The following is a 23,344-nucleotide window of genomic DNA, read 5'->3' on the forward strand; positions in this document are numbered from 1 at the left end:
CCGCTGCTGGCCTAGCTATGAGAACATTCCCTCCACATTAGTCAAACTGAAACCAGAGGGGGAAGTTTTGCTTGTTTAGCTATTTGCTGATTTAGGCAGGCCTGATGTCAGAGCTCCTCCCTTAGCAAGCAGAGCAGTTAGTGGCAACAGAAAGCACTGGGCACCATATATCGCCCACCCTTCCCCATAAAGAGCCCAGGGAAGCTAACAAGCAATATCAGGGGTGTTGAACCTCTTTCAGCCCAAGGGCAGAATTCAATTTCAGAGAAGCTCTCAAAGGCCACATTCCAATGGTGGGCAGGGCCAAAGGCAAAAGGGGGCAGGGCCAAAAATAGCAGAAATACTAAAAATACCAGCATATTTTAGCTTAAAGCTCTTACTGCTCGTAACTAAGCTTTAGGCGAGCCGTATCAACCTTTTAGAATGGGGATAAAAACTGCAAAAGCCAGAAACCAAGAAACAGTCAGCAGTTGCAGGAAAGGTGGTGTGGTCCAGGGAATCCTAGAGGGTTGGACTGGGAGATCAGGTGGTCTCCAGGAGGAGATCTCCTTCAAAAATGTGAAAATAGAGCAGCAGCTCTGAGGTATATACAGTTCTTCATTGCCCATTTCAAAATAATGGCATGACATTGGGAACTAGGACAGCTGGTATTTGCCCAATAGAATTTAGCCCATTTTAACCATCTAACCACTGCATATTAGAGACATGCTAGCCCTGTTCAGGTGTCCAAATTTTTTCTTACCTAAACATGCAAGTGGGGAACAAAGCCACATCACATAGCCCTGCCCCCAACATCACACACATTACATATCCAACCCACCCCACCTGTGTATCACATAAGCATTACAATCACAGGGTTCCAGATCAGTTGTGGAGCCCTATGCACATACAACTGTACATGCATAGGTCTCCCTCCTAAAAACATTCATGCTATACACGCACAGGCCTCCCTTCTAAAAATATTCATGCTCTATGTGTAAATGCCGCAGGTAGTCTACATAATACATACATTGGGGCAGGGCTACACAGCACGACCTCATTACCCACACATGATTAGTTAAGAAAGATTTTGAACACCTGAATAGAGCCATGGTTGCCATCCAGAGAATACACATTGTGGCTGTGAAAGAGCTGCTTCCTCTAATGTTTGTCCCTTGCCCCATTTTTGTAACTTTGGAGACTATTCCCTGGCTCAGAGAAAACACCTGAAAACTAGAGCCCTCCTTGATAATATTTTGAGTTTTTTCACATACAGCCTCAGACACAAATGTTTCCACATGTAAAGTCACGGAATCAGACAGTTTTAAAATGTGAATTGGGACAGAGCGAATTGCTAGCTATTGGTTGCATGTAAGATGGTACTTATCTGCCATTGCCTCCCTCCACCCTATTTCTTGCAAACCTTTCCAATGTTTTTTTGGCTGCATATAGGCATTTAAGGGGCCGCGGTGGCTTAGTGGTTAAGACGCTGAACTGCAGACCGGAAGGTCGGCAGGACAGCAGTTCGAGACCCGAGTGCTGCGTGACGGAGTGAGCTCCCGTCTTCAGTCCCAGCTCCTGCCAACCTAGCAGTTTGAAAGCAAGAAATTGCAAGTAGATAAATAGGTACCGCCTCGGCGGGAAAGGTAACAGCGTTGCGTGCACCTCGGTGTTCAGTCATGCCGGCCACATGACCACGGAAGCGTCTTCGGACAGCACTGGCTCTTAGGCTTAGAAACGGGGATGAGCACCGCACCCTAGAGTCGGACACGACTGGCTGGGGACACCTTTACCTTTTACCTTTTTAGGCATTTACTGTGTGCAGATTGCCACCCTAGACTTATTTTATGGAGCCCTCCAACCCATGTGTTGGGGTCTAGAGTTAATCAAGAACAGAAAACGCTCTAGAGGTAGGTAGCAAAGAATGGAACTCCACAACTATCACCAAATATATATAAATATATATATGGGTTCAAGAGCAAGTGGTTCAAAACCTTAAATAGCAGGAGATCTGATGTAAAGGAACTCATCTAATGACTTTCTCCACCACCAATCCTTGCCACCACCCACAATCCAAATTATGCAAATCCTCAGATTTCTGCAACAGATTTGGAAAAGATACATAATTGCACAATTTGTTCAGGTTTCAAAAACTTTGGCTGTAGCCCTGTATCCATGGACAGATACAATTAGCTAGTGCAGCTTTTCCCAAATGGGTGCCCTCCATACATGTTGGCCTACAAATCCCGTAATCCTGATAATTGGACATGCTGGCTGAGGCTGGTGGGAGGTGTAGTCTAAAACATCTGGAGGCTACCAGTTTGGGAAAGCCTCAGCATCTGTCTTTGACTTCTGTTATATGTGTCATCCACTTATTCCAGTCTGGAAGTTCCTGTGCTATAAGGTAATCTATTTGTTACTGTGATATTCATTAGTGTGATACTAAAAAAGTAATCTCACCAGCTGGCAGCTAAGCATTTGGTTTATTAGAGAAATGTTACTACATTGTTTCACAGTTTAACTGAATACATTTAAAATGAATAAGAACACAATTACATACACTTTTGCTAACACCTAACAGAAGACACTAAATAATAACGCACATACTTAATTTACAGGATTCAGCTTTCATGGTAAAGCAAAGAACTTATTTACAGTATTGGCAAGGGAGATATCAAATAATGGCCACAATTCCGGTAACTGTCTTGTTGCTACTGGTTTATAAGCAATAAATTCTACATTTTTCACCACCATGGCCTAAAGTGGAGTTTGACGCCAGACCTCGGGGGATGCAAAGGTCTGTTCATGTGAATACAATTATAGGATGGGAACACAATTACTATGGTCCTACAGAAGCTGCATTCTTGTTTTAGACTTTCAGGGCAATTAAGTGACATAATTTACGTTAAGGGGTAATTACAACAACGTATTGTTCTCCTGGCATCCTGCCAACACGGAATGGAGGTCACCTACTGCCACCCGCACATTCTGCACTCTTGGGTAGAATGGCAGGGAGTTCATGGGGATCTCCAGACCACAGGTAGCATCCAGGCCCTGTGCAAAAACAATCGGTCTTCAGCCATTTCCACTGCAACCAAAGTTGTGGTCTGGCAGTATCCTGCCCTGTGCATGCTCTGCTGAATAGCAACCCAATATTTATGGCTGCGGCAGGAGCTGCTCCCTATCAGCAGGGCCACTGTGGGGCTGTTTTTTACATTTATGAGAAGGGATTTGATCTCCTCCTCCCACTGCCTCTGCACAGGGATTGCTCTGTTGTCCGCCATTTTAGGAGTGGAGGCCTAGCAAAAGAACACAGTATTCTTCTTTCACTTTTCCCCATGCCACAAGGACAACATACTGTCCTTTCTGAAAGTTCCATATTGAATATGAATCTACTGCAACCACGTTTCTCTTTGCTGGCCTTAAAAGGTGTCACTGTTCCGACACACTCTAGAACAATTCTGAGTGTTGTTGGGAGACATGTCCCCCAAGGTGATTGTCTTAAGATATATAATAAACAGACAAAGCATATACACATATACAAAAGCATATCCTAACAAATAAATATAGCTTCTTCAAGGCCAATTCTGGAATAAAATAAATTAGAAAAAACCTTTCAAATGTGCATTTCCTACTTATTGCCTAGTTTCAAGCCCATTAATTCAAGGGTTTTTGAACAGTGTCTTTTCTTATACAATAGCCCTTTAAATAAGCTAAAATTTGCAAACCACCATTACAGACAGCTTCACACACAGGACAATTTCCTACATACATATAATTTTGTGTAGGGAAATCACATATAAGTTACATATATATGATCAAGCGTGATGAATGCATGTGTGACAGTTGCACCATTCATACACATAATGGCAAGAAACAATTACATATTACTGAATTGCTAACAATGATTTCTCACGGAGTTTATCCAATGTGTAAATGTGGCAAAACTGATATCTATATAGGAAATAATTGCATTGAATCAGCTCTTAAGGCTGCAACCCTGGGACTGATTTCTGAGTAAACTTGCATCAGATTGCACTGCACAAAACCAAAACTCGCTATACAAAGAGGTACTTTAAAAAAAAAACAAGAACTTCTTTGTGAAACCTTGAAAACCGCATTTGTTATGAAGGAAAGCTCTTTTTGATTGTCATTTAAACTTTAATCACAAGGAAATAAGCCTACGATTGTGCATAAATCTGCAAACTGGAGAACTATATGGTTAAGGCACATCTATTCTATTAGTGCACAATTTTTCCAGCTATCATCCTTTAAGGCTGATTGTATGAAGGTAAACAAGGAAAAAGGTTCAGTTTGGGCCAGTTCATATCACTTCACATATAGTGGGCCATTTTATCTTTGCCAGATTTAACAGTTAATGTGATAAAAGTATCACCTGCAATATCCACTACTTCAAGCAGGGCTTTGTACTACCAAAAACCTCAAGCATGAAACAATTTATACTCAGGGCGAACTACTCATCTAACCCATTCATCATGGGTCTTGAACAATCTGTGCCAAATAAAGTGTATGGCAATGAAGCACAGAGAGTGAACTGTCCCAATACAGTAATGAAGAGACATCACTTAGTGCAAGTTCACACATGATGTTGCTGTCATCAAGTGACAAACATGCAAGTGATGCCTTATACATGTGAAACAGCCAGTACAGATCAAAGATAGAGAGAGCTTTGTCACATGCACAATATTTTTCAGTATAAACAGTTCACACATTCACCTGTGAGAAGCTATATATACATACATGGAATAGATCAGCCCTCTGTGTTGTAAGATTATATATATAACAGCCCAGAGACAAAGAAACAAAATCCATGATCTGCCTACTCCAATACTGGTAAATGTGGCTTGTTTTAAAAAAGGAGACTAGCGGGTCTGTTAGTGAATGTTGCTCTCTCATAACACTGGGTTCGCAATGATTCTAGCCCTCATGGCTGCAAAGGTGGGAAAGGAGATGGCAAACAATTCCAGTGTTGTCTGCACTGCCAAACACGTTGCCTACCCCTTTCATAAGGTGACTGTGCCACTATCGATACATTATAATACTGACAGGATCATAAAGCAATTAGTGCAGTTACTTTACCTTTGGCATACTTCATGACTTTTCCCTCTACCCTCCTGAAACTTACTTTCCGGATTCCCAGTTTAGAGCAGCTAGAACGTCTTTGGTCCTAAGAAAAGGTCTACATAGAAGGATTTGTGACGGGAGTCCACGTGGAAGCAAGTCTAGCATGCACTGAGGTATCATACTGACTATCAGCAATGTCTGTAGTCGTTCCACTGTCATACAATGGAGATCCTGTGGAAGTGGTGGAGACTGAATGAGGAAGGGTGGGGTAGTGGGTAGCAGAGCCTCGCAAAAACTGGGACCCTATCCCACTGGACATCCCACTTGATTGTGACACAGGTGAGATGGTGCTATTGCTCACAGACCACAAGTTGGGATACTGGCTGCAAGAGAAAGAACAACAAATGTTAGAATGCATGTTAGACTTTAGGATCCAGGACAGTGGATGGAACGTTGAACTTGAACTCAGAAGCCTCTCTCCTGTCACAGATGCACTGGGGAGCCTTGGACAATGTACTATGCTCCGCCTGCAAAAAGAGGGCATAGAAGCCACCTCATGGGATGCAGTTAGATTCCTTCTTGTTCAGAAAAGCACCATCAATATGGACATCAGATCATTATAAATTCTTATGTTTAGTTACTCCACTTGAGCTATTTTTATGATGCACTATTCCCATACAATAGCATAAACTCATTTTTCCCATAAGAGGTAGAAAATATTAGTGACCCCCTGTGGCTTCTGTCTTTCTAAAAATTTACAGAAGAAATATTACAGTACTGGTTTGTTTTCACACAACTCCTGTAGAATCCTGCTGGTAGCCACAGATATCAAATGCCTGACAGCTCCCACTAGATGGATATCTTCCGCACTTTTGTCAACAAATATTTTCACTGTCCTATGCAGCATTGTATGGAACAACTTCAATGTAACTGAGAAATCCCTCAAAGGGAAACAAAGCCTGACCTCCCGAAAGGCCCTTAAGACAGCAGGGTCTGAGGAAGAGGTCAAAAAGCAAAGGTAGCAATGTTGGTCATAAGAAAAATTCCAGAATCCATATACGTATCAGTGTCCTTAGTGTACTGTATGTAAATAAGTAAGAAGCGTTGTATGAAATTGTATTAAAGAGAAGACCACACAAAGACACAAGCAGGTTCACAATGAATTCTGGGTAACTGGCATAAAAATAACAGTCAAGTTGACCTGGATGGTATTCAAATAGAAAATGCCGATTTAAAGGCCTATCACTTGGCCCAAAAAATTATTTGAGTAATGAACAGGTGCAGGACTGTATAATTCCAGGTCAAAAGTGTACTTACAGTTTTCGCTTATCAATTAATGAGCAAAAAATATTGTGTGAGGTATAGACGTCAAAAAGCTTGATATAGAGATGTCTAGAAAAATTTATAAACTTTGGTTTAATTGGCAAATTTGGGGTAAAGGGTTATCTTCTCAAAGGTATAATTCAAAACTGATCTTACCTAGCCTGAAAGGTATACATGTAAACTTTTTATGTATGTTCCAATTTTTAAGAATGTTTAATAACAATGAAATAATTAAGACTGTGAGCCCTAATTTATGGGACAACAGATCATATTAGCTATGAAGTAATTGCTATACATAAAGGGTATAAATATGTGCTGATTTTAGAATATGGGAGCTTCTTCTTAGAAGCCCATCATGCCTGTATACCTGTCAGCTGAATAGCCTATTCAGTATTGAATAGGGAACTTGGTACTTAGAATGAGATCTCTCATTTTTAAGCTATTAAGATTTAAGGATCTTTAGCAAAGCTCTGTTTAATAACAGAAATGTTTTAAATGTAATTACATGCAAGTTATACTCTTATGTGATGTTATAAACATATTTGTAATAAAAATGATAAAACATGGATAAAAAAAGATTTTCCTGTACTAATTCTTGTTAGTACAAAACCTGGATTGCAACCCACCAAACAATCCTAGGTGCACTTTGTTTAGAAGTATTTTGCCTACTATTAGGTCATAAATGAGGAGCTAAATGCTCTCAAACTACTGAACTATAGACAGATAGCTCAAAGTCCCTCATCCATTACACTCCACCAGGTGGTAACACTGCGACCACTGGGAACAAGAAAGAAGCAAACAATGGTTGACCCCTTATTTCTGAAAATATAAAATCCAGCTGTTACTCAGAACTGGATGAAACACATGGTTCCTTGATCAGTGGAAAACAGAAGCAGAGAGAATGTAGGCAGTCTTTATACTAACAACGTTGGATATATTTTTACATGCCATGCTAGGTAAACAAAAAAAAAAAATAACAGAAGCCAAAGTGGGTAGCTTTACCCAGTACTTGGATAGGATGAAGCCTTAAGAGCAGCCTTCCCAAACCTGGTGCCCTCCAGATGTGTTGGACTGCAATTTCCATCATTCTGGAGCTTACTTCTGATTCTGAATAGACATGCATGGAATTGAGTTGTGCTTTGCATGCCTGAAAACTGTTGCACTGGGGCTTACCTCTGAGTAGATAGGCACAGAATTCAGCTGCACTTCGTATGCTTGGTGGGAAAGTGTCCAAACTGGTAAAAGTTACATTTATGTGTGTGCATGCATGCGGGTATGTTTGCACGCATATGTGCCCCCCTCCCCTGCAGCATACCACAAATGCAGCCCTCAGGACCAAAAAAGTTGTACACCTCTGCTATCAGCGAAATGTTCATTCACTTGTACATAGCAAATGGCAGATTTTAAAAAAGGTACTGGGAAAATCATTGAGGTAGAGACACAATAGAAATGCCTCCCCCCCCCTCCCCGCCTTAGAGACAGTAAAACAGGGGGCATAAAGACAGAATTTTCACAGAGAGCAGCAAAATAACTGACCCTGTTACTATTGTATTACCTAGCAGCTGACCAGTCCTTGCAAACAAAGGACACAATCCACCATAAACATCTCCTGCACAAACCCTATTGAATGAACAAGACCTGTGCACAAGCTACAGCTGTTCTCTTCTGGAATTCCTATTCACTTTAATAGAACTTGCTCATCAGTGTTTCCTGGGAGACTCTGCCCTTTAATAACAAATTCCTTTTAAGAAGCCACATTCCAGTTTACAGAAATTTGAGGGCTCTATTGCCCATGGAATAGAACCTACCTGGAGCTAGTTGGTGAACCAGTGCCGTGACTCATAGGCAACATACTTGTTGGGGGCGGGACTCCTAAGCTGGACCAATTGTCATGAGATTGCAGCATAGAAAGACAGGCTGAAGAACTGTCACCATAGGATGCTGTGAAAGCCAAGCACTGATATGAGAAAAGCAGTTCCTGTTTTCATTGCAAAAATATGGTTCCGGAAAACTATCTGTGTGATGATGTATCGGTGGTATTGGACATACCAAGAAGCCAGGTGAAATTCCTTGATGTGATCAACTGCAAGTTACAACTCACTTCCACCTCCAATAAAGATATGAGAAAGCTGCAAAAGACTGCAGTTCCACTGAGCAGAAGTGTTCCATGGAATTTTGGAATTACTTCGTGGCTATGGTGGTAACAGCCCTGTCCTGTTTGTGGTGCATTCAGAACACAAGGGTTTTGTGAGAAGGGGCCTAACAACACTCCAAGATAATGGGAGATGATGCTAGACTACATCTCCTAACATCCCCAGCCAGCATAGCCAATGGTCAGAGATGAGGGGAGTTATAGTCCAACTTAAGTGGGGACCCAAGGTTGGAAAAGGCTGGTCTAGACTACGCTGCCTTATATACATATATGAAAGAGAGCATAATAATGCACTTACATGTTAGGCAGAACAGTGTCTCCCTGATGCACTAGCTTTGCACATGCAGGGCTATGTATTTAGACATGTAATCTCCTGCATATGTATGTAAGGTGCTTCAGTCCTGTGAGGACAGGAGTAAATGCTATGCTCAGTGCTTTAACTGTCTCAAAGACATGCACTTCTCATTTACTTCAGATCCAGCTTTAAAATGTGGGAGCTTCCTGTTTCTAAATCCAGCTAGGCAACCCAGCTTAGCACTGGTAACTCCATTCTTCAGAACGGTCACGGTGTTAGGCAGCTGAACTCTCTCCATGACCAGGTTCAAAAAATCTTCTAATTATAGGTAGAAGTGTGGGTCATTTGTGGAGCTATGAATCAGGTTTAAGAGCCTAGGATAAGAGGTCTGCTGTTCCCCGTATGATTTCTCCCTATCCCATGTCACCACTTCCCATTTTGGAAAGCATATCTCCCATTTGCCCCTCCTTGTCATACCCCTGTACTGCGAACTTGAATAAAACAAGAAGAGCAGTGTAATCAGAGCAAACTAAATTATCATAGTCGCATTTAAAATATATGCAGACATTTAAGTTGCAAATGATAGCTTTATAGCAAAATATGGGGTTTTTTATTGCACAACAGCAAATTAAATGTAAAGACAACATTAAGTAGTATAACAGTACTCCTAGAACCAGTACCCATTCTTAAAAACTTGCACGAACATTATGGGGTTATTTGGATGTAACAGCAGCAAATCATGGGTTAATTGACCCACGATTTGCCACAGCACATGCCGAGCACATTTCACAGTGTTTCTGTATATTCAGTCCTGGATCAGACTGATCAGGCGTTGCGACATAATGTCGGAACCCAGACTCTAGAGGTTAACCATGGGTTAAACAACCCACAGATAACCTATTGATAGTTACAACCCACGATTAACCTATAGTGTCTGGGTTCGGATGTCACGTAGCACCCCCACTTGAGGGTTGAATATTCAAAATAGTGGTGGAATGCACCCAGCATGTGCCATGGGAAATTGTGGGCTAATTAATTGTGGGTTACAGGCAAACTGGGTCACTCCCTCTGTAATCCTGGCATAACATGCCTTGATGTCAACATAATATTATAGCTTGAAATACTTAACTGGGCCTGCATAAAGTAATTCTATCCTATGCACTTACTCCTTCCAAGTACAAAACTTGCTCAGAACAGAGACAAAAGGTGATATTTGATATAAAGCATGATTTAAATCACTACACAAAAAAAAGATATATGTAGATCATTGCTTTAAATCAAGTTTCTCATTTCTTTCTTTATATTTATTTCATTTCTATATTGCCCAACAGCTGAAGGTCTCTGGGAGGGTCACAAAAATACACATCACAATACAAGATAATACAAGATTTTGAATGCTCATTTTGAAATTCATGTATTTCCTGAGTAAGCTTGCATACTAATTAACAGATATTATAAAAACATATTGGTTTGCAAGTAAGCAGCTTTTATACAACCTAAGGGCATAATTTAAAATGTCTGGTCATGCAGCCACCAAGCAATACAGAACTGCATCTGCTTATAGACAAGAGACAGATTTCTGGTTGGTTCTCTATGTACACATTTCATGGCTTCTAAGCAAGATCACTTACAAGTACACATATGACTGCAACCTTAAAGGGTAAATATAAATACACTTGAAATCCTGTGTACACAACCTGAGTACAATAGAAAACACTTACTTGGAGAATTGGTTCTATGAGTATATGGGTTTGGATAAGGGGCAGGGCGGTGATTCCTCAGTGATGAATACCTTTCACAGCTGTGAGCAGGGGAGAGTGACAGAGATGCTCCAAACTGTGGGTGAGAATTGGCAGGAGGACACAGAGTCCCTGTTCCAGGAATCAGCCAACCACCTACTGGAAGAAGAGGCAGGGGGAGCATTTCACTACTCCAACACATAGTAGCATGGTCTGTCCAAGATGAGAGTAAGTCCTTTGCACACAACTGTTCTGGAATTTCAAGTACCTAACAGAGCAATCCTATGCATGTCTACTCAGATGTAAGCCCCATTGAGTTCAATGAGACTTACTTCCAGGTATGTGTGTATAGGACTGCAGCCTAAAACTTTTATTTACAGTAGAACTACAAAAATGGCTTCCTTGTAACAAACTCTCCTCTTCTCTGGAACATAATATGCGAATACTTAACTAGGTTGTGCGGTCATCATGTTGTACACTTCCCCACCCCTGCCAACAATAACATGCAGCAAGGGTGACATCAGTATTCTTATATATTACACAGGAAGCGAGGGAGAACTCTATACAGGAATGCCATTTTTGGCAACAACCAAATAATGTATACTTCTACCCTCACAGCTCTTCTTTGCCAGTCCCATGAAACTGGAAGTAATCAAAATGACACATGTACAGTATCTAATGGTTTGGGAAAGGGGAAGGGAGGATGGGCATCAGAAAGATTCAAGTAATCAGAAATGTGAACAAACAGGAGTATGATTTACATGGCAGCACAGGATTACTCTGGATAGTCACTTGTGAACTTTGAATAATGGGGGTTGAACTATACTGAAAGTTATTTATTTACCCACACTATGTCGATTAACATATCATAATCTAAAATACTTCTAAAATACTTCAGAGCTTTGCATTACTGCTACTGATCCATGAACTCTGGTGCACGCTTAGAGACTTCAATGGGATTTCAGTGGAGCTATTCCAAGATTTGTGGGAAATTACCCTATTGTTTAAATCTTTCATTTTATTCATTTGGGATAGTGAAACTACACTGGTGCTCTTCTGCGTTCTCAGGCCATTTAATTTCCATGGATATGAATACTTCCATAAGACACACAGACCGTTCTTTTTCTACATTAAACGTTTTAGATGCAGACCTGTGCCATTAAAGGAAATCAGAGCTTTAACGCGAACTTCAGAGGGGCATGGACTTTCCACCATTTTTAAGCATGGAAGATTTATATTTTGGACAATACAGTATGAAATGTACAAATTCTACCATAGATCAAAAAGTTGCTTACCGATAAAAATATGTTGCACTACTTAATGGTAATCACTGTCCAAGATCTACAGATCCATGAGTGTAGCAGCAGTCCTGCCTTCTTGGAACACCACACCCCCTTCTTCCCCAACTGTGTGTTTCGGGGAAACTCAATGGAAGTTCTCCTTCCTGCTTCATGTTCAGCAGGGGGAAGGGAGAAGAGAGTGAGGAGCACCTGCTGCATTCATGGATCTCACACATCAAAACAGCGACAGAACTTCCCAGAAAATCACTCTTGGTTAGTAAATATACTGCACACAATTAGAAAAGTGACAAATTTACAAGCTATAACCTAAGAGACACAAAAACAGCTACACTAGCATAGAAAAGGGCATATTTACAAGCCAGCACTTTAACTTGCACTGTACTCATGTACCAGATACATAGCAAAAAGAGCACCTGAACAAAGCAGAAACAATATTGGAGGCATTTTATAAAATAACTTGTAGAAGAGAGCTTAGACATACATTGCGAATACCCTGACTGCTGACCGTCACCCACTTCATCCATCATATCTTTGTGATCACTTCTGTCAAAGAAATAATATTTTGTTAGCCAAAGAGATTAAATACCTTGATGAAATATGCTTTGCAAATGCAACTGAAAGCAGCCAACAGCTCTCACCTTTCTTTTGCATCAAGAAACGCTTTTGCAAATGGATTGTACTTAATTTTTAAAGCTGTTATCTAAAAAACACAAACAAAAAGTCTCACATCCAAATGTCATTTTTACTATTTTTACTCATCTTTCATAAGACAGTGTTGCAATATTTCTGCCAATTCTATTGGGAGTTTCACAATAGATTCTAGGAGGAAAATGGCCCAGAATGGAATTACGAAAACAGCATCTAAACTTTCATTCTGCAACAGCATGCTTTGAAACCATTCTCTCTACTACAACCTCCGCCCACCCCTTTGCCCAATTTAGATGCTTGGTTTTATTATCCTATTAAGGAAGTACATAAAAGGGGGGATACACTAAAAGCAGTTATAAAAAGTTTCAGGTTTCTGGATAAAAAGACAGGATAGCACAACAGTGACAAATATATTACTCAGGAATATAACAGTCACTTTAAAAACAAATTGGCTCAACATGTTGTTGACATCTTCTGAGTTATTAATTGAGAATGCAGAAACATGACAGCAAGGGACTTGTATCACACCTTTGCCAGGTTATTGAAGGAAACACAAGAACTTAAAAACTTCCCATATGAAATGTTGGAAGTGTTGCTGTGCTAGCCATCAGCAGAAGACAGGTCAGCAATTTGGTCTTGGGCTCCTTAATAGTTTGTTTTGTGTTATTTTTTTTTGAAGTTATCATTCATTGGTATTTGACCCCTGTTAAAATTCATCATATACATAGTTCTGGAAATGGTTTGTGTTGGAAGGGGAATTTGGAGGCAGGTATATATTTCCGTCTTTGGAGAACCTGCCTTTATCTCCAATATTTTGAAAAAATGATACAGAGTAGTGTCAAAAAATTACAAAGGATGACTTAAATTATGGTCTCTTAATTCTGCTGCTATGTTAATCAGTGATGAAAATATTTGGTCTCCGAAGCAGTTCACTCAAAATGTATTAACTGTAGCACACTGAACCATAACCAATGCTGACGCCCTATCAAGTTTGACTGGATACAGAAAGTCAGCAATAATTATGACTAAACATTAGCAACAGATTCAGACTTAAGAGGGCAGACAAATAATAATAATCTCTTTATGGAAAACAGGTGGCTATTTATTACTTTCTTAGAAGGAGAACGACTGAACTGGGTGAACCCTAACAGGTATAAAATCGGATGGAAATTCATATAGATATATCAAAATAGAACGTTATTTTCCTTTATTGACAACTGAGCTCTCTCATTTTGTTTCAGCTGAGCAGGGAAAAAAGTTGGTCATACATTTTAAAATTTGGATTTAAAAATGATCTCTCGACCAGTAATCTGTAAAAGTTGGTTGGTGCTGAGAATTAATAGATTCTCTTTATACAAGCAATCTGTTCCCAGTGAATTTTCCAAGAAGAGAATATTTGAACACACTGCCTACTTGAAATTATTTTCTACATTAAATATCCGCAAAATGTCACTTATATTAAGAATCTGTAAAATGCAATTATCATTTAGCCTGATTTGTTGGCTCAGCACTCTGGTCTTAAACATCTTATTTAGAAGCAAATTCCACATAATTCAGTGGAACAACTTGCAGTTAAGTGTGCTTACGAGTGTAAGTAAAAAGGAGAGGGAATAAGTGATTAAAAGCCTAGTGTTTAATTGGAATGTTCTACAAACAAGATTATAACGTGAAGGCAAAAGGTCAGAAGCTACAATAGTATAGCTGTTTTTTATTAAAACTGGCATGGTTCTACTTGAATTAAATCACTTGATATTGAACTGAAAATATAACAAAAGGGTTGCTTTTTATAAGTGGCATAAAATATACAACTTACACAGAATTATAGCTGAACATTTTCAGCAGAAAATAGTCCTGACCTCCATTATAAAATGGGATACTCTCTAACTAAATACCGCCAGCTGATGGTTGTTCAGAACTTTCCTTCAAAACCTTCCTTCAAAAAAGGAATACATAAACCTCATTAGGCAGCTTATTCCATTGCTGAGGTCTTCTTATACTTATGACATTTCTCCCAGTGTTTAACATCTGTCTACCTTCCTTCAGTTCCGCTGCTATTTTAGCCATCCAGTACTGAGTGGAGGTGGGCAACTGTTATATCTCTTTTGTGGCATCTTTTTAAATTCCTGCAAACAGTCAGTTTACCCCCACCTTAACATCCCCCTTCTTACTCCAAGAATTTCCCCTTTGCTGCTTCAAAGGAGGAAAACTGGTGCAGGGCTTTCCCCCATTTTTTGCCTACCTCCTCATTTTGGTAAGCTGTCACAGCTATAAACTGGGTCTCTGGGAAAGAATGACTGGTGATCATCCGCTGAGGGCCACCAACTCTCACTATATGAATCCTAGGCTCATATTTGTGCAAGGAGTTCAACATGATCTGTTAATATAAAGACAACAGAACTAAGCATTGACACAGGGGTAGAGAACATTTTGACATTAACAAAAAGCTGTAGCTGAAGATGTAATTAAAGGAGGACAAAGCCAGTGGACATCAGGTCAGCTTAAATCTAATAAATCAAAACAAAAAGTAAGAGCCAAACAACCAGAGTATCTCTGTCCAAACCAGACAACTGTCTTAAATAAGGCTAGACACAATAATATCTCAACTTAATAAGCACAGATATGAATGAGCCCTTTGTCTGCATACAATCCCTGGCTAGTAGGAGCAATCAAACCAGAAAGTCTATAATTAACCATTGTTTCTTGTTTCATCAAAAACAGGAAACTATGGTTACTAGCCTCAAAGCAAGCAAAGATATTAAATCGTGGTTTGAAGTTGGTTTAACATCCTGGCTTGTTTCAAAGCTGGTAACCATAGCTTCCCAGTTTTGATGAAATGGGAAACTATGCGTAATTAGATACTTTCTGGTTTGATTGGTCACACTGTGAGGTAAAGAGTGAAGGGGCCACAAGTGTGGGCAAACAGCTTGTTCATATCTCAGCTTATTACCTGAATAAGGCCAGTGTCTGAACAAGCATAAATTTTACTTTAATAAAAGGTACCACTGCAAGGTATTATAGAAGCAAACAGAATATATTACACAATAATACAGTATAAACCCAATTCTTGATTATCAAACAATTTAAGCCTGAGGTTATGGTTCTTTTATAATGTCCCAAAGAAGCCACTGGGCAAATTCAAACTTTCCCTAGAATGTTTAGGAGAACCTCTTTCTTACTTTGACTTCATAGCTGATCGTCACCATGACTACAAAAATAACTGCTCAGGAAGGGAAACAGTGGTATTTGAATCTAATCTACAACAGAATACTTAGAAAAATCTAATTTCAGCCCAATCCAATTAAGAATTAGGCATGCCTAATTTCACTGAAATTGATTGGCTTACATATACCTAACTCTACATAGGTTATGAACTGTTTCTTTTTCTTCCATAAGAAACTGAAGATATACAGTCATTTGGTGACTGCAAAACTCAACATTATGTGAAGAACAACCATTATCTTTACTCCTAATGGGGGGAAGGGAGAACGTTCTTCTTTAACCAAAAATATACATTCATATCTTCCAGCTGTGCTTAATAGGCACAGTGTCTGTTTCATCTGCACTAGCAACTGATATATTAACAATGCCTAATACTGGAGCACACCATGCAACTATACCGGTCTGGCTGATCAACTAGCAGCTTTCTCACTTTGATACCAGATTTAACAACATTGCTAATTTATATTGAATTTTCTGCAATAGCGTCTGGGGGCTAGATTGAAAAACATGTACATTTGTGTTACCAATTACTCATCTAAATGGCTCTAATATAAGTGATCAGGAATACTATTTAAGTGCATTCAGTCTCCTTACTACAGACATGTAGAGTATCTTATACCATGATGATGGAGGCCAGCACAGGCGCAGTGCCACCTAAGTAGTGTAGTTTGTCCGGCTGCTTCTCATAAGAAGCGACCTGGAAAATATACTTGCTCTTTCTTCCATGTTACTGGATACATGCTATACTGTCCCCTGCCCCCCACACCCCACACCCAAAAAAGTACAGTCAGCTGCCATACATATATTCACAAGCCAACTTCATTTGTCTTTCACCTTCACACCCCATAACTGCTACAGCTATGTGCAATGAAGAGTGGGAAAATAACATTTAACATGCATTAAAAAGAAATGTGAAATTGTCCTTCAAGTAAATATTATTTTTTTAGATGGTAACAGTCTGTTCTGAAATTTCCAACATTTGCCAGACACCAAGCTAGCTCACTATTCCATAAGGAGCTACTTTCTTTCTTAAAGTATAAGCCAATTCATTTTTCCTCTGAAGTAAGTGCCAGTATATTCAATGGGTCTTACTTCCAGGTAAGCATGCATAGGATTGCAGCCTCAGAAAGGTCTTTTGGGATGTCATGTGCATTTATTCTCTGTGTACTTGAAACTACACAGAGACTGATAGATATTAAAGTGGCAGACCTAAAACTAGTAGGATCAGAAGCTAGGAGCAGTGACAGAATCAGAAGTGACTGTTGCACAAACCTCCTCCACTCATCTTCTTTATGAGGTTTCCGTGGAACTGCTTTAGTGCTAACAACTGTGAGGAAAGCACCTGCTATATGGGCAAGAGAAACATTTCCACTGGGGCTGATTTAGCTCTGTAGCACATGGCTCAAGGAAGAGATGCAAAACAGCATGTACAATTTACATATCTATAAAAATTAAAAAGATTTCCACCCCTATGGTACTCCCAGAACTACAGTACCTGTTTTGCAGTGTACTGACTGCACTGATCCTGCTAGACCTCCATCTAATATTTAGACTGGTAGCAATTATCATAAGGAGCCACCAAGCGGAGGCTCAAGACGTTTTGGATACCTGAGGTGAAAAAAATCCAAATGGCACCCCCACCCCAATAAAAAAAGTAAGTTAAATAATTGACAAACTGCTGCCCTTTAACTCAAATCAGATGCCTCTGCTTATTCATAGGACTGGCCCTGCCATATTGCCTGTGGGGGCAGCCTCTAGGCAGACTGAATCAGCATACTCTCCAATTGCCCCTATTTAGCAAGGACACTTCCAATTTGCTGGTATCTCTCCCTGATAACCACTGTCCCTATGTCTTTGGGGAAAATCTTAGAGATGCCTTCTTTGTAATGTTGTTAATGTGTACATACATGTGCTAGGAAGACAGTTCTTTTAGTTTCAGGCCACTCCCTCAGTCTCTAGAAAATAAATCTCGGAGTTGGGGGTGGATGCATTTTACTCTACGGTATGAATCTACACGCAAGCTGCCAATGCACTGTTTTATCTTTCCTTCCTCCAAAGCTCCTACTATCCAGGCAGTAATTGTTGCTGAATGTTGTTTGAGCTGCAGCTATTCTAGAAGTACAGCCAGATCCATTGTAATATTAAAATTTCTATTAAATGTTCTTAAGGCTGTTGTGTTGTTTTTAAAGAAAAAACTGCTAGTCAGTTTACTAACCACAACTGCTTCAGAAGCTAGGATATGAAAGGGTAATAACCTTTTTCAGATGTTCAGTGAACTGAACACACATGAAGGGCAGGGGACTGGGATCATGCCCGCCATCCCGGTTTCCACACGCATTCATCCAAAGGTCTGAATACAGCCTACATGCCTACGAGTTGCGCAAAAGCAAGCGTCTCTGACTGCACACACAGAGCCCTGCAGGTACAACGTAAAAATCTTGTGCCACCTTAAAGAGACAAACAATTTTATTATGCATAAGCTTTCATGGACTAGAGTCCACTTCATCAGATGCATGAAATGTTATCCTAAATTAGCTGGTATATAATATTTTATGCATCTGATGTGTACAATAATCCACAAAAGTTTATGCCATAGGAAATGTGTTAGTCATTAAAGGCGCCACAAGGCAGTTTTGCTGCAACAGACTAACAGAACTACCCTTCTGGAAATTGTGCAGTTACCTTCGTGCATTGACTCTGTTCAGACCTTCAGATAAAGATATGGAAGCCAAAAAAAGGGGACAGCAGAAACAATCCCAATCCCACCCCCCTCCCAACATCTGAAAGAGTCCACTAGTAAATGAATGCAGGGCACAGTTAACACAGTGCCTTCAGCAATAAGTAATTGTTGTGCATCGTCCAATAGCTCCAGCTATTGGGCAGTATAGAAATGTAATAAATGAATAATAGCGTGATGCTCAAGCAATGATCCTTGATGTGGGAATAGGGGTGTTACAAGAAGGCAAAAGTGTCCCAACTTTGTTGTCTTTGAAACATATGAATCAGTGTACCCAGCACCTGAAAAACCCTCTATCTGGAAACAAGACCAGTATTCCCAGTATTCTGTGGTGCAGGAGCAACTAGCATCTCCCGCAGCCAAATTCTGTACATATTCTCTTCCTGTCAAATGGGGGGAGGGAGACAATGCCCCCCCCCTTGGGATCCCTGTGGAAATTATAACTGACTCATGAACTGGAAATTAAAAGTCGGCTGCAATCCTAAGTGTGGTTACTGGAAAGTTAACTCCATCAAAATCGATAGGGCTTACTTCAAAGAAAAATATGTTTAGAATGGGAGAGCTGATGTGGTATTTTAATGCTCTGAGGATGCGATCCTATACACGTGTGTGTGTGTGTGTGTGGGGGGGGTGTCTGTCTAAACAAGTCCCAGGTTCCCCCAGCCAGAACGGCTGGCTGGGAAATGCTGAGACTTGTAAGGCTTTTTCTGTCTAAACATGCATAGGCTTGCGTCCTAGTTCTCTTTCAAAAGCCTAACAAGTGGGACACTGGTCGGCCCGCCCCGAAAAGGACTTTGCCCACCATCTGTGCCCCCCACCATAGCCTCTTTTTCTGGTACTGTCACTTCAGTGTAAAAGGAGCGACCCCGTTTCAAGCTGCCAAATGTTGAAATGTCGGGCGGTGGGGCGGGAGGCTTCCTCACCTGGCCTCCTCCGTTGAGCTTATTGGTGAGTTTGACCTTGCTGAAGGAAACCGGCGCCTTCATCCAGTGCGCGCCGAAATTGGGCGAGTCCGGGTGGATGTAGACGCAGCTCGGGGCCTGCGGCTCGGGCTTGCCGCCCGGCACCCACTCCCCGTTCACGTACTTCCAGCGGTGGTTGTCGGCGGCCACGAAGTCCAGCAGGAAGGAGTACATGGCGTTGGGGTCGAGGCCGGACACGCTCGCCTTCAGCACCGGGAACATTCGCCTGCAGGGAGGAGACGCGAGGAGAGGCGGGAGGCGAGGCGAGGCGAGGCGGGCGGGCCCTGCGGCTAGGCCTCGTCGCCGTTCCCCACCGAGGCCTTTGGGCCCTAGAGAGACAGCCAAGACGCCGCCCTTCTCCGCCCAGGCCCTCACCGTCCCCAACTCAGGCTGCCTTCCCACCCAGGGGCAGAAAATGGGCGAGCCTCACACGCCTTGGCCCTCACGGGCATATGAAAACCCAGCCCACGCCGCAGGCCACAATGGCGCTGCTTTTCTACTAACGCTGCGTGAGCTTGGCCCTCAGTCCGATTCCGCGTTTGGAAGTAAGTCCCCGTGGTGCAGCAGGGGGATGTCAGCCCCGTGGACTTAATGGCCTTATGAGCGGCCCTTTTAGATGGCCGTGTGCATTACTGCAGTTGTGAAGCACACTTTTCTCTTACCCCTTCCAACCCTCTTTCCATGCTTTAAAACTGCTGCTCCATGCTTGGTATGTTAGGACAACAACAGAATTGTTTGCCATCCCTGCTTTAAAATAATACTAATACTCTGGTTATGTAGTTTTCAAATTTAAATCATAACGCCGTGGTGACTACAGAAATAGCATGAGGGTAGCAGAAGCAAACCCGCATCACCTGCTGCTCTCTAGGTGGTTATTTGACCCCAACGTCGAGCCCTAAGTGTACCACTGCTAAGTCCCATGAAACGCCATTGGATTTACTTGCAAGAAAACATGGGCTGCTCAGCTGTCTACGGTGTTAACACACTATACGATGCTACAACAATCGCATGCCAGGACTGCCATCCTAAGATGGCCAGAAGCAAGGCCAATGAAATGGAATGGGCTTGCTCCCGTATAAAGTCCAGTGGGAACTTTATACCTGGAAGAAGAACCCGCTTAGAAGCAGACTGTTTCCCAGTCAGCAAGTAGGGCTGGGATCCTAAGCCGTCTTACCTGGAAGTAACCTCCACTGATACCAGTTGCACTTCCTTGCGAATAAACGATTTTAGGGAAGAGGCTCAAGTGCCTTTAAGAAACTACCATTGAGGTATAAGTACATTAAAACAATCCATTGCCCTCAAACCATGAAAATAAATTCCACTGAAACGACTTGAGATTTATACTTTGGGACTCCATTTCCTGGTTAGTTTGATTTGGAAGAAATTCAGTTATAAGTCGTGTGGACAGGATCGCAGTCTTATGTTTAGGACGAAGCCCAGATAGGTTTTTGTTTCGTTTTCCTTACGTTTTATTTTAACGGACTTACACCGGCATGATTACCACAGGCTCCCTCAATAATAATAACTCGGTATATGTTATTAGAAAGCCCGATGGAGAATTTAAAAAACTGGAGAAAAATGATCATATAATTCAATAAACTGAAGGAGCACAAACTGATGTCGGGGTAGAAGGCAATCCTTTTTGAAGGCTGTGATCAGAAGGATATTTACTTTTACTGGGGACTATTAAGTTCCACTTAAGTTCTACTGAAATCACTTCGACTTACAAACAAAAAAAGTAATGTAAATTTGCTTCTAAGTAAGTGTATTTAGGATCAGACTACTTAAGTTTTAACAAAAATATGTTGTGAAGCCAATTCCTTAGTCTTCGTTAGGATTCCCAGCACTTTGAGGAAGTTCTCCCCTTACTCTGGAATCAAAGGCTGGCATGCAATGCTTTCTGTTTTTGCACCTGAATAGGCGGGTGTGGTGTGTGACTTTTCCTTCCCCCACAGCAAAGTCTCCGATACAAAGGGACGGACGGCTTATGGCAAGGTATATTTTGCCCGCGCGCAAAAAGGAAAGCTGTGGCCTAGAGAAGGCGTGCAAAAATCAAGTTAGAAATCCGCCGTCGTGCTGCGCTCCAAAGGTAAGGGCCTACACTGGGGGAGTTTCTCTGAGATACGGGCGCATATTAGAAAATAAACTGAGCCACCTAGAGCGACCGGTGGAAGAGTGAGATGGCCTAGAGATCATAGGTGGGAATTAAGGGCGCAATACTCAGTGCTTGCATGGAAAGTTGACCGTACTGCAGATTTTTTATGGATTAATGAAGTAGGAAGAGGAAAATATTAAGGAACATTATGAGGGCAGGAAAGAGCGATGGACGGAAAAGAGAACAAGGAGCACAAGGGGTGCAGGTGGTTAAGAGAAAGGGAGGTATCAAGATGATGTGCTCCAAAAACACAATAGGAGGCGGCAGAGACGGAGTAGCTCTTGGAAGAAATATCCTCTGTCAGCGATCTATGCAACAACGGGATTGGGAATAGACAGTTTCGCGTGTGTGGGTGCTCGCGTATCTGATTTCTAAAGCCGGAGGTACCCTCTCGACTAGTTTGGGCAGATCCTTGAAAGTAAGAAAGCGGAGTTGTCCTCCCAAGGCCACCAGCAGCTCCATCTGCCTTTCTTCTTCCTACCTGCCGTTTTTGGTGACGATCATCTCGTTGGTGAGCTCCTTGAAGCGCAGCCACAGCTCGCTGTCCTCCAGGGTAACTCGCAGCTCCCTCTCTGTAGGGTCTCCCTTCTCGCTGCCCGCCTGCAGCTCGTTCTCCACGGCGCTCAACAGATGATCCACCCGGTACTGCAGGCTCTTGCCGGAGCTGTCCGTACTCGGAGAAGTCATCCTTCCTTCCCACCCCACCAAGACTCCTTATTGACCGAGGTCCGCCTCCAGCTTCTCAGTATCCTACGCTCTCCGTCTTGGAGAAATTGTCCGGGTCAACCCCACGGAAACTGCGAATGGAGAGGGGGAGTACAGGCACCCTTACGGATGGGAGGGATTTATAGTTCGGGTGCGGAGGGGTTAATTCCACTTGACCTCTCTGGTCAGCGCCACTTGAAACTGGTCAAGCGGGGAGCAATTATGTTCCCCCCTATAAGTATCCTCCTTGTGACATCACAATGCCAATAGGGGGCTCACCTGATTGGAGGAGAGTATCTTTGATGTGTCCGGCCCGCCCACCTGATTGGCTCCCTGCGGCCATATCAGAACGGTGTCGGGGGGTGGATGGGGGGGGGAAGCCTGTGATGTTAATTGCGGCCAGTGGGATTAAACGCGGCTATTTTATGTAAATCTGCCCCCAAATGTTTGCACCTCTATCAAAGCCGCCGGGGCTGCGGTTTCAGTAGCCTGAAAGGAAATGGTCCATGCCAGCAACAGCGCCATAACTGGTGGGCAGCATCCCCTTTGCTTATCCGACTAGCAGCACCCACCCATCAGCAGATGCGCCTTGACACTCGGCCGAAGCTCAACGCTGCTTTGGGTCAAATAATTGCGGCCAGACGTTACCCCTTTCAAACTGCAGTGTCTATAGAGCCCCTTTCAAACTTTCGTCTCCAGTGACCTGATCTAAAAAAACACATTTATATGCATATCAATGGTATTCAAATCAGCGGGCCTTCGAAATAAAACGGGTTTAGATTGCGGTGTAAATAACAAAGGACGCGTCTCCGGCTTAAAAAGCGGAGGCAGAGCCGCCGGTTGTTTATACCTGCCATCACCACAGAAGCCCTTTCCCAGGGCGTCACTATAGGAATAGTCTAACTAAAGCCCACACTTCCGCCTTCTATGAATGAAACTAGTCGAAAGGTTTGGTTTCAGGCCGCCCAACTTTTCTCCTCCCCCCCCCCCGCTTTTTTTTTTTTAACGCAAGAAAGAATATGAAACTGGAATAGTGAAATGCCC

At 42.0% G+C, this 23,344-nt stretch overlaps 1 protein-coding gene across 1 annotated transcript; it reads right to left on the reverse strand.

The window, feature by feature from the left end:
- Positions 1–2,450: 2,450 nt before the first annotated feature.
- On the reverse strand, positions 2,451–22,180 carry TBXT (T-box transcription factor T). Its single transcript, XM_084832040.1, has 8 exons — positions 22,077–22,180; positions 19,402–19,666; positions 14,762–14,896; positions 12,513–12,574; positions 12,356–12,417; positions 10,556–10,732; positions 8,196–8,328; positions 2,451–5,447 (listed from the first exon to the last, which is right to left on the reverse strand). The coding sequence occupies exons 1-8, from the start codon at positions 22,097–22,099 to the stop codon at positions 5,180–5,182; spliced, it is 1,125 nt and encodes a 374-aa protein (XP_084688166.1). The 5' UTR covers positions 22,100–22,180; the 3' UTR covers positions 2,451–5,179.
- Positions 22,181–23,344: the final 1,164 nt, after the last annotated feature.

This window comes from Heloderma suspectum, chromosome 1 (genome assembly GCF_057233095.1).
Source record: "Heloderma suspectum isolate Gila_16-S chromosome 1, 16-S_ref, whole genome shotgun sequence".
In the NCBI taxonomy this organism is placed as follows: domain Eukaryota; kingdom Metazoa; phylum Chordata; class Lepidosauria; order Squamata; family Helodermatidae; genus Heloderma; species Heloderma suspectum.